The 13,085-nt window shown below is 42.7% G+C and overlaps 1 protein-coding gene across 5 annotated transcripts in view; it reads right to left on the reverse strand.

The window, feature by feature from the left end:
* The window catches only part of LOC115105197 (dnaJ homolog subfamily C member 13-like), a 64,993-nt gene extending 53,145 nt beyond the window's left edge, over positions 1 to 11,848 (reverse strand). For 3 of the 5 annotated variants that reach the window (XM_065007165.1, XM_029626924.2, XM_029626926.2), the window contains exons 1-2: positions 11,790 to 11,848; positions 6,702 to 6,782 (exon numbers count right to left, since the gene is read on the reverse strand). In XM_065007165.1, the coding sequence (XP_064863237.1) occupies positions 6,702 to 6,782; positions 11,790 to 11,833 (125 nt within the window). In that variant the 5' untranslated portion in view covers positions 11,834 to 11,848. The other 2 variants (XM_065007166.1, XM_065007167.1) reach the window with 2 other exon arrangements.
* Positions 11,849 to 13,085: the final 1,237 nt, after the last annotated feature.

Genomic DNA, 13,085 nt, shown 5'->3' on the forward strand with positions numbered 1-13,085 from the left:
ATGCATATAAGGCCCTGCCACGCCCTCCTTTCGGAAAAGCTGACCACGACTCCATTTTGTTGATCCCTGCCTACAGACAGAAACTAAAACAAGAAGCTCCCGCGCTGAGGTCTGTTCAACGCTGGTCCGACCAATCTGATTCCACACTCCAAGACGGCTTCCATCACGTGGACTGGGATATGTTTCGTATTGCGTCAAACAACATTGATGAATACGCTGATTCGGTGAGCGAGTTCATTAGAACGTGCGTTGAAGATGTCGTTCCCGTAGCAACGACTAAAACATTCCCAAACCAGAAACCGTGGATTGTTGGCAGCATTCGCGTGAAACTGAAAGCGCGAACCACTGCTTTTAATCAGGGCAAGGTGTCTGGTAACATGACCGAATACAAACAGTGCAGCTATTCCCTCCGCAAGGCAATCAAACAAGCTAAGCGTCAGTATAGAGACAAAGTAGAATCGCAATTCAACGGCTCAGACACAAGAGGTATGTGGCAGGGTCTACAGTCAATCACGGATTACAAAAAGAAAACCAGCCCAGTCACGGACCAGGATGCCTTGCTCCCAGGCAGACTAAATCACTTTTTTGCCCGCTTTGAGGACAACACAGTGCCACTGACACGGCCCGCAACCAAAACATGCGGACTCTCCTTCACTGCAGCCGAGGTGAGTAAAACATTTAAACGTGTTAACCCTCGCAAGGCTGCAGGCCCAGACGGCATCCCCAGCCGCACCCTCAGAGCATGCGCAGACCAGCTGGCTGGTGTGTTTACGGACATATTCAATCAATCCCTATCCCAGTCTGCTGTTCCCACATGCTTCAAGAGGGCCACCATTGTTCCTGTTCCCAAGAAAGCTAAGGTAACTGAGCTAAACGACTACCGCCCCGTAGCACTCACTTCAGTCATCATGAAGTGCTTTGAGAGACTAGTCAAGGACCATATCACCTCCACCCTACCTGACACCCTAGACCCACTCCAATTTGCTTACCGCCCAAATAGGTCCACAGACGATGCAATCTCAACCACACTGCACACTGCCCTAACCCATCTGGACAAGAGGAATACCTATGTGAGAATGCTGTTCATCGACTACAGCTCAGCATTTAACACCATAGTACCCTCCAAACTCGTCATCAAGCTCGAGACCCTGGGTCTCGACCCCGCCCTGTGCAACTGGGTACTGGACTTCCTGACGGGCCGCCCCCAGGTGATGAGGGTAGGTAACATCTCCACCCCGCTGATCCTCAACACTGGGGCCCCACAAGGGTGCGTTCTGAGCCCTCTCCTGTACTCCCTGTTCACCCACGACTGCGTGGCCACGCACGCCTCCAACTCAATCATCAAGTTTGCGGACGACACAACAGTAGTAGGCTTGATTACCAACAACGACGAGACGGCCTACAGGGAGGAGGTGAGGGCCCTCGGAGTGTGGGGTCAGGAAAATAACCTCACACTCAACGTCAACAAAACTAAGGAGATGATTGTGGACTTCAGGAAACAGCAGAGGGAACACCCCCCTATCCACATCGATGGAACAGTAGTGGAGAGGGTAGTAAGTTAAGTTCCTCGGCGTACACATCACAGACAAACTGAATTGGTCCACCCACACAGACAGCATCATGAAGAAGGCGCAGCAGCGCCTCTTCAACCTCAGGAGGCTGAAGAAATTCGGCTTGTCACCAAAAGCACTCACAAACTTCTACAGATGCACAATCGAGAGCATCCTGTCGGGCTGTATCACCGCCTGGTACGGCAACTGCTCCGCCCACAACCGTAAGGCTCTCCAGAGGGTAGTGAGATCTGCACAACGCATCACCGGGGGCAAACTACCTGCCCTCCAGGACACCTACACCACCCGATGTCACAGGAAGGCCATAAAGATCATCAAGGACAACAACCACCCGAGCCACTGCCTGTTCACCCCGCTATCATCCAGAAGGCGAGGTCAGTACAGGTGCATTAAAGCTGGGACCGAGAGACTGAAAAACAGCTTCTATCTCAAGGCCATCAGACTGTTAAACAGCCACCACTAACATTGAGTGGCTGCTGCAAACACACTGACTCAACTCCAACCACTTTAATAATGGGAATTGATGTAAAATATATCACTAGCCACTTTAAACAATGCTACTTAATATAATGTATACATACCCTACATTATTTCTCATATGTATACGTATATACTGTACTCTATATCATCTACTGCATCTTTATGTAATACATGTATCACTAGCCACTTTAAACTATGCCACTTTGTTTACATACTCATCTCATATGTATATACTGTACTCGATACCATCTACTGCATCTTGCCTATGCCGCTCTGTACCATCACTCATTCAAATATCTTTATGTACATATTCTTTATCCCTTTACACTTATGTGTATAAGGTAGTAGTTTTGGGAATTGTTAGCTAGATTACTCGTTGGTTATTACTGCATTGTCGGAACTAGAAGCACAAGCATTTCGCTACACTCTCATTAACCTCTTCAACCTATGGGGGCGCTATGTCATTTTGGATAAAAAGACATGCCCGTTTTAAGCGCAATATTTTGTCACGAAAAGATGCTCGACTATGCATGGAATTGACAGCCTTGGAAAGACAAAACTCTGACGTTTCCAAAACTGCAAAGATATTATCTGTGAGTGCCCCAGAACTAATGCTACAGGCGAAACCAAGATGAAGTTTCATACTGGAAATGCCCCAGATTCTGAAGGCGCTGTGTTCCAATGTCTCCTTATATGGCTGTCAATGCGCCAGGAATGAGCCTGCCCTTTGTGTCGTTTCTCCAAGGTGTCTGCAGCATTGTGACGTGTTTGTAGGCATATCATTGGAAGATTGACCATAAGAGACTACATTTACCTGGTGTCCCGCCCGGTGTCCTGTGTCGAAATTATTGCGTAATCTGTAGGTCCATGCGCGTTCCATTTCTTCAGAAGAGAAAGTCAACTGCCACGATGGATTTTATCGTCGATAGATATGTGAAAAACACCTTGAGGGTTGATTCTAAACATCGGTTTGCCATGTTTCTGTCGATATTATAGAGTTAATTTGGAAAACAGTTCGCGTTTTAATGACTTAATATATATATTTTTTCTTTTTCTTACCCAAACGTGATGAACAAAACGGAGCGATTAGTCGACACAAATAATATTTTTTGTAAAAACGGAACATTTGCTATCTAACTGAGAGTCTCCTCATTGAAAACATCTGAAGTTCTTCAAAGGTAAATGATTTTATTTGAATCCTTTTCTGGTTTTTGTGAAAATGTTGCATGCTGAAAGACAGGCATAATCCTATGCTAGGCTATCAATACTGTTACACAAATGCTTGTTTAGCTATGGTTCAAAAGCATATTTTGAAAATCTGAGATGACAGTGCTGTTAACAAAAGGCTAAGCTTGAGAGCAAATAGATTAATTTCATTTCAAATGTATTCAAAGCGCTGCCCACTAGATTCCACTATAGAATTAGAATAATCATTATATTTCCAACAGTTGGCCGATTAATTAGGCCTAGATTCCTTGCCCACAACATGCAGAATTACACGGCAGTATGAAAAGTATAACAAATGAGTGCAGAAAATGCAGAAATTTATGAAAATTATGCATTTTTGGGGGGGTTAGATTGAACAGCATAAAACAATCAGAATGGATAAAACCCCATTGAAATCACTTAGAATGCATTTGTTGCCACCCTAGGCTCATGAACTACTCAAAGCATATTTCAAACTTGTATTATTCAAAAACACAAAATATTGTAAAAAAAATATGGAAAATATTGTGATATGATATTTTGGTCATATCGTCCAGCCCTACTACTCAGAGTAATCCGTCTAACCAGCACTATATTGGGATTTCAGTGATATGTATTCCAGATAGCAATAATCTGACAGTAGTGATTTACTTACACCTTGTCCTCCCCATTGAAGATAAGGAAATGTAAACACAATGGATGAACCGAGTCAGGGATTTCAGTGCTTTCCCTTTGCTCTGGTGTTGACATCAGTGTGTCTGTTCTGCTGCTGCTTGATAGCTAGGCCTACAACTAGGCTCAGTGTGGAATGGTAGAGTACCTGGCTTGATCTGAACATGAAGACCAAGGCTCTTTCACAGCATGATAATGCCATTCACAGAGCAGATATGCAAATGTACTGAACAGAAATATAAAGGCATCATGTAAAGTGTTGGTCCCATGTTTCATGAGGTGAAATAAAAACACTTGAAATCAGAGGTCGACCGATTATGATTTATCAACGCCGATTCCGATTATTGGAGGACCAAAAAAGCCGGTGCCGATTATAATTTTTTTTTTTGTTGTAATAATGACATTACAACAATACTGAATTAACACTTAATGATAATACATCAATAAAATCAATTTAGCCTCAAATAAATCATGAAACATGTTACATTTTGGTTTATATAATGCAAAAACAAAGTGTTGGAGAAGAAAGTAAAAGTGCAATATGTGCCATGTATGAAAGCTAACGTTTAAGTTCCTTGCTCAGAACATGAGAACATATGAAAGCTGGTGGTTCCTTTTAACATGAGTCTTCAACATTCCCAGGTAAGAAGTTTTAGGTTGTAGTTATTATAGGAATTTCTCTCTCTATACCATTTGTAGTTCATATACCTTTGACTATTGGATGTTCTTATAGGCACTTTAGTATTGCCAGTGTAACAGTATAGCTTCCGTCCCTCTCCTCGCCCCTGCCTGGGCTTGAACCAGGAACACATAGACAACAGCCACCCTCGAAGCAGCGTTAACTATGCAGAGCAAGGCGAACAACTACTCCAAGTCTCAGAGCGAGTGACATTTAAAACGCTATTAGCGAGCACCCCGCTAACTAGATAAGCCATTTCACATCGGTTACACCAGCCTAATCTCGGGAGTTGATAGGCTTGAAGTCATAAACAGCTCAATGCTTGAAGCACAGCGAAGAGCTGCTGGCAAAACGCACAAAAGTGCTGTTTGAATGAATTGCTTACGAGCCTGCTCGTGCCTACCATCGCTCAGTCAGACTGCTCTATCAAATAATAGGCTTAATTATAACATAATAACACACAGAAATACGAGCCTTCGGTCATTAATATGGTAGAATCCGGAAACTATCATCTCGAAAACAAGACGTGTATTCTTTCAGTGAAATACGGAACCGTTCTGTATTTTATCTAACGGGTGGCATCCATAAGTCTAAATATTCCTGTTACAATGCACAACCTTCAATGGTATGTCATAATTACGTAAAATTCTGGCACATTCGGCAGGCCAAACTGTTGCATAGACACTGACTGTGTGTGCAATGAACGCAAGAGAAGTGACAATTTCATCTGGTTAATATTGCCTGCTAACCTGGAATTCTTTTAGCCAAATATGCAGGTTTAAAAATATATACTTCTGTGTATCGATTTTAAGAAAGGCATTGATGTTTATGGTTAGGTACACGTTGGAGCAACGACAGGCCTTTTTCGCGAATGCGCACCGCATCGATTATAGGACAACGCTAGAAATATCATCAACCATGTGTAATTATAACTAGTGATTATGATTGATTGATTGATTGTTTTTTATAAGATAAGTTTAATGCTAGCTAGCTTGAGCTGACAAGGTAAAAATCTGTCGTTCTGCCCCTGAACAAGGCAGTAAACCCACCGTTCCTAGGCCGTCATTGAAAATAAGAATGTGTTCTTAACTGACTTGCCTAGTTAAATAAAGGTGTTTAAAAAAAATTACAAATGAAAAATCGGCGTCCAAAAATATATATTTCCGATTGTTATGAAAACTTGAAATCGGCCCCAATTAAAATCGCCCATTCCGATTAATCGGTCGACCTCTACTTGAAATGTTTGTACCGGGCAGATGGCAGACAGCCATCTGGCGTTGTGTGGGCGAGCGGTTTGCTGATGTCAACGATGTGAACAGAATGCCTCATGGTGGCGTTGGGGTAGGCAGGCATAAGCTATGGACAACGAACGCGATTGCATTTTATCAATGGCAATTTGAATGCACAGAGATACCGTGACAAGATCCTGAGGCCCATTGTCGTGCCATTCATCCACCGCCATCACCTCACGTTTCAGCATGATAATACATGGCCCCATGTCGCAAGGATCTGTACACAGTTCATGGAAGCTGAAAATGTCCCAGTTCTTCCATGGCCTGCATACTCACCAGACATGTCACCCATTGAGCATTTTTGGGATGTTCTGGATCGACAGCATGTTCCAGTTCCCGCCAATATCCAGCCACTTCACACAGCCATTGAAGAGAAGTGGGACAACATTCCACAGGCCACAATCAACAGCCTGATCAACTCTATGCGAAGGAGATGAGGAAAATGGTGGTCACACCAGATACTGACTGGTTTTCTGATCCACGCCCATACATAAAAATAAAAAAAACTAAGGTATCTGTGACCAACATATCTGTATTCCCAGTCATGTGAAATCCATAGTTTAGAGCCTAATGAATTTTTTGCAATTTGACTGGTTCCTTATATGAACTGTAAAAAAATTGAAATTGCTGCATGTTGCATTTATAGTTGTGGTGCTAGACTAGTGCAGTAGTAGTTACATCACATGGAGTAAGTACCTAACTCAGCCTAGCAGACCAGCTCCAAGGACAGAGAAATCGGTCATTCAACCAATTAAATCCTATCATGGAAAGGAACGTTAGAATATGAGGTGCGCCTCTTACTTTCCCCTCCAGGAGTGTTTGGTTGTGTAGAAACAGGCCAAGTCTTTGTTGTCTTTGATGACATTCATCTTTTGGCAAGATCTGCAATACAGGAGAACAAGGTCAAGGGAGACAGACACAAAGGGATGATGAAATAGGCTTTTTAGAGTCTTGCTTTAGTGTCACTTCAATGAGTACATACAGGTGGCAATGGACGCCAGGCAACGTTAATTTAAGCAAATGGCAGAAAGCATAGACTGGCCTACGGTCTGCAAATTCAACTACGCGTGAAGAGCACAGGTCAATGGGAGGGAGGGATTCACGTCCTATTGCTATCTAAAGTAGTCATGTGAGTTGGGAGCAGAGAAGAGTCAGCTGGATAACCAAAAGCTAGTTCTATTGAGAAGTTACACAGGACCACCCTGACCTTAAAGACATTAATGCACATTATGTCACACACGGTCCAAAAATACTGCCACACACAATTCACACTGTTGGATCATATTCTACACCTCACATCGAAATCCTTGTTGACACTCCCTGTGCTGGCTGGGAGAGTCCCGTGACCGTTGCGTCGCTGGCAAATTCTGTGGCACTAAACAGTGTTGAACAGAAAATGAAAGTCAAATTGACAACAGACGGAGGTGATACTCTCTGACTGATAGATACTGTCTCAACAGCAGTCACAGCAACAAACAAAACAAAAAGCAGCCTTTGAGCCAATCAGATCAGCATACAAAGAGAATGTGTTGGTCATCTTCACAAAACAATGAAGCCGGACACCATGGCCACGTTGCATGCACAAGCGTGCTGCTTTTTGTTTTGTTTGTTGCTGTTGAGACAGTATCTATCAGTCAGAGAGTATCAACTCTGTCTGTTGCATGTTATTCAATCATTTCATCCCAACTGCTTGTGCACGTCAACTGACTTCTGCGTAGTCAGGCTCTAAAAAAATTACTTGGTTCTATTTGAGACGCTTGACGCGCTGAAAGTGCCACCTCTCCCATCTACTAATTGGTTTTCACAGGCATACTAACCCACGTGGGTGATTGAAAGATGAGCGAGGAGAGATTAATCAAAGAAAACTAACTAGGTTTCCCATGTTCTGTGGATTAATTGTTGGGAGTAGAGAACACACGATTTTGTATGACTCAAAATGGGTGAAAATTCTACAAAGATCCAGCAAAAAATATATACTTCAGTACTTGTGTTGAGAATACTAGACCTATGTGGATTGTAACTAAGCTATCATGCACACACCACCGAAATCACAGAAAGTCACTAGATAAAAACCAGCAACTAGTAGTAACTAGTAAACAGACAGACAGAGACCAACAGACAAACAAATAGTACAGTACAGTGAGACAGTAGCAGTAGACTAGTAGTAAATTGTGCCCAGAGAGCAGTAGTAACCTCTCACTCTTGGTTGCTGCGCTGTCAGTGTTACAGAGGGAACCTGTGTCAGCCCTCTGCCCAGATAACCTGGAAATAAATGACTGCTCTTTTCCTTCCTCTCCATGTCAGCCTGCAGCAAGGGGCAGCGAAATAAGTCAAGTTTGCCCCCAAGAGATAAGTTGAATCCTTCTTCAATGGTAAGATTAAATCACAGAGGAGAAGTATATCATACAAAGTTCCAAGGCAACATATATGATGGGTGCTCTTCACTCTGAATCACCACTAACACATACGGTAACAAATCAGACAGGAGCTAGCTGACTAATCCTGAAGTTAGTCATCAATCTTCCTCTGAAAGAGAACCAGAGTTAAAAACATTAAGCCAAAATGAACATTTCTGAATCTGAGCACATTTTTTTTAATGCATCAAACCCTTCCCCCTAATGAATTTAATCAAGCGCACACAGGTGGAATTTAACAATAGGGACCGACATTTGCAATGGGCATTGAGGTTACCACGTGCTCTGCACTCCTCTCAAAGGCCATGCAGTTTAATTCTGTAACTGTGATGAGGGGTATAAAAAGCCAGCCCAGATTCCTGGACGTAGTCATGTGAGATGGCCCTTCCCAACTTTTCCTGTGGATTAAGCTTGGGCGATATATCATTTACACCATATACACTCACCCTCACCATATACCCTTCCCTTCACTGGAACTAAGGGGCCTAGCCAGAACCATGAAAAACAGCCCCAGACCATTATTCCTCCTGCAAACTTTACAGTTGGCACTATGCATTGGGGCAGGTAGCATTCTGCTGGAATCCACCAAACCCAGATTTGTCCGTCAGACTGCCAGATGGTGAAGCGTGATTTAGCACTCCAGAGAATGCGTTTCCACTGATCCAGGGTCCAATGGCAGCGAGCTTTACACCACTCAAGCCGACGCTTGGCATTGCACATGGTGATCTTAGGCTGGTGTGCGGCTGCTCTGCCATGGAAACCTATTTCATGAAGCTCCCGAAGAAACAGTTCTTAGGCTGACGTTGCTTCCACAGGGAGTTTGGAACTCAGTTTTCAGTTTTGCAACAGAGGACAGACGATTTTTTTACACGCTACTCGCTTCAGCACTCGCCAGTCCCATTCTCTGAGTTTGTGTGGCATACCACTTCATGGCTGAGCCATTGTTGCTCCTAGACATTAACACTTCACAATAACAACACTTACAGTTGACCGGGGCAGCTCTAGCAGGGCAGGAATGTAATAGACTGACTTATTGGCAAGGTTGCAGCCTATGACGGTGCCACGTTGAAAGTCACAAGCTCTTCAGTAAGGCCATTCTACTGCCGATGTTTGTCTATGGAGATTGCATGGCTGTGCGCTCAATTTTATACACCTGTCAGCAACGGTATGGCTGAAATAGCCGAATCCACAAATTTGAAGGGGTGTTAACATACTTGTGTGATAGATATAGCACCCCTTGTGGGCAGTCGGTAATACCATATTTTTCTGGATCAAAAAGCAGCTTTGGTGGTGGGTGTCGCAATGAATACATTTTCTACATACTTTAGATCTGATCAGTCGTTTATGTTTACACTGAAAGTATTTCTTTCTAACCCCCCCCCCCCCAAAAAAATAGTACTTCAATTTGCCAAGGGAGGATACAAACACAATCAACAAGGCAGAGCAGCAAATGGATCCTACGCTGCCTCATACAACAGTGTATGAGTGTACGACAGTGTATGGTTTTCCAAGCAGTGAGTGCACAGTGCTGACTCCGCAGAGCCTCTCTGAACGCTGAGTGACTGTGTAACCTGCCTTCATGTGACATTTGAATGTGCAATAACACAAAATGATTGGAGTTCTGCACAAGATTGAATGATAAATGCAAATGCTGCAGATATAACAAATTATGTAAGTTATGGGAATAAAGAGTCAAATCTTACAACTTTTAATTGTTTTTGTCTGAAAGGAACACAGTCAGCAAGCCAGGACCCTGGTGTAACAACAAACTTCTCCCCATGTCTTGATCCTCACTTGCTAGATTTGTCTTACAAACAGAGCTTTCCTGGATGGCACATGAAACGGTTTGAAACTAAACTTTAACTTTGGGGAAATTCTCAGATAAGCAGAGATCAAAGGGGAAAATACATGCATATAAATGACTGTGATGATAGCTAACATAATAACACTGTTACCGATGACGAAAAGCCTGGCTTTACACACTTGAGGTTTGAGAACTATGTGCCTCAACATTTCCACTGGGGTTCTTTCAATATTATCAGTTGGGAATGATGCTGCAACTGTTAACTTCAGGGAAAAGGGTATTGTGATCCTTGTTCGCCACAGTTGCATAGCATCCATGCAATCAATGACTAGGCCTAATGGATCTCAGCCTTTGTTGTGGATATAGGCTTGTGTCTGATTTACTGAAAATGGTGCTAGTGAGAATCAAGACAAGGCTACCTTTAAAACGGTTACTTTAATCTTGGATAACGGGTGGATGTAGCTAACCTTTTTTGGTCTACAACAAATTTGATATTGACAGATATTGTTCTCCAAATTCATTGTTGCCACTAACTTACAATGACGCAAAATCACCTACACATAACGTTACTGATAACGCAGTAGCAAAATAATGTAGTAGCTAGAAGTACAAAAAAACAATGCATGACAGCCACAACCAAGTGAGGTCAGCCTGAGAATGTAGATGCTGCTATCAAATTCAATGTTTGATTACTAAATGCATTTCATTGTACATATCACACAGGTCATGACCAAAACAAACACCTTGCTAGACGTAGCTGAGTTTACTCAACTCTACGATATAACGTTACATCTCGATGGAAGATATCCAAATGACATGGATCCAAGTTAAACTAACGTAGAGTTATGCTAGACGTTGAAAACCTCCGTTAGAAAAACTAGTTAGATACTTTCGTAGACACAATGAAAGATAATGTATATATGGGTGTCTAATTTGATAAATACCTGCTGACTCACTTTAACCACACCCCGTTTGCCAGCCGCGGTGTATTTGTCTTTACTTTGGTAACGTTAGCAAGCTAAAGACTAGTAGGGCCACATTCAAGTGCAGCTCTAGCTGGCCAAGTTGGAAGGATACGGGACGGATAGAGACGAGACCTAGTAAAGACGGAAGCCGAAATGGCCAATTCAGTGATACATATTGTAAATATCTCATGACAAGCGACGCCTACAACTGTCGCAATGTTTTTATTTTTATCAACACACACTTCAACTGGATGTGCTTTTCACCAAAGAGGGAAGCTAGCAAACTGTATACAGTAGGTCAGCCATGCTTAGCTATCTTAGCAAGGGTTCTGTGTAATTTACATTTACATTACATTTAAGTCATTTAGCAGACGCTCTTATCCAGAGCGACTTACAAATTACACGGAGGTGCAGTCGCAGATTAATTTACCTGTTTGTTCGCGACCAGATTTGATTATTTTCCGAACCTCAACCCCCGACACTCCAAGATGCGTGGCTGTTGTGTTTCTGTTTTGCCAACCCGATGATGTTGCTGTTCAATTGCGCTTTCAATGCTTAGGATGCTGCCATATTCCTGACAGGCGAAAGCGCACGCGCGAAACCTAGGTTTTGATTAATGCCGCTATTCATAGCAGTTTAGGGCAATTAACGTAGCAGGTTAGGATAATTCGGTCAAGGCTTGGAAAAGAGTTCGGGTTATATGCACCTTTTTGACGTCACGTTAACATTCGCGGCATCCCTTCTAGACATGACCCGAAACCTGTCCTGTCATGAGTGTGTCAGCTGATTAGTTTGTCAGGAAGTAGCGCTTTCTAAGCGAAATTGGCTATAAACCCAGATCTAGGATCAGCATCATACCAAAGAGTCGCGTTCAAAACAATTGGGAACTCGGAAATCGCTGACTTCCGTGCGTTCAACGCAACTGGGAACTCGAAAAACGGTCGTCCAACTCCGGCTTTCCGGCTTGCCGCCTGAAGCTCACCAACGTCATGATTTGACGTCGTTTTTCCCGAGTTCCCGTTTGTCTTGAAAGCATCATCTTTCTAGAGCGCCGACTTTCAGGCCTGAAGATAAATGACGTCATGATTTGACCTCGTATTTTTGGGAGTTCACAGTTGTCTTGAATGCACCATAAGCCTTGTGTATTGAGAGCAATACATATACTGAACAAAAATATAAACGCAACATGCAACAATTTCAAGATGTTACTGAGTTACAGGTCATATGATGAATTCAGTCATTTGAAATAAATTCATTAGGCCCTAATATATGGATTTCACATGACTGGGAATACAGATGCATCTGTTGGTTAAAGATACTGTTAAAAAAATATATATGGTCCTCAGGATCTCATCATAGTATTTTTGTGCATTCAAATTGCTATCGATAAATTATGTTCGTTGTCTGTAGCTGATGCCTGCCCATACCATAACCCCACCATGGGGTACTCTTTTCACAACGTTGACATCAGCAAACCGCTGACCCACACGATGCCATACACATGGTCTGTGGTTGTGAGGCTGGTTGGATGTACTTCCAAATTCTCTAAAATTACATTAGAGGCGGAAGAGAAATTAGCATTAAATTCTCTGGCAACAGCTCTGGTGGACATCCCTGCAGTCAGTATGCCAATTGCACGCTCGCTCAAAACTTGAGACATCTGTGGCAAAGTGTTGTGTGATAAAGCCACATATTTTAGAGTGGCCTTTTATTTTTCCCAGCACAAGGTGCACCTGTGTAATGATCATGCCGTTTAATCAGCTTCTTGATATGCCACACCTGTCAGGGGGATGGATTATCTTGGCAAAAGACAAATGCTCACTAACAGGGATGTAAACAAATTTGTGCACAACATTTGAGATAAATATTTTTTTTGCATATGGAACATTTCAGGATCTTTTATTTCAGCTCATGAAACATGGGACCAACACTTTACATGTTGCATTTATATTTTTGTTCACTGTATAACTGACCTTAAATTCGCAAATAAACAGTAAACCCA

This window comes from Oncorhynchus nerka, linkage group LG22 (assembly GCF_034236695.1).
Source record: "Oncorhynchus nerka isolate Pitt River linkage group LG22, Oner_Uvic_2.0, whole genome shotgun sequence".
Lineage (NCBI taxonomy): Eukaryota > Metazoa > Chordata > Actinopteri > Salmoniformes > Salmonidae > Oncorhynchus > Oncorhynchus nerka.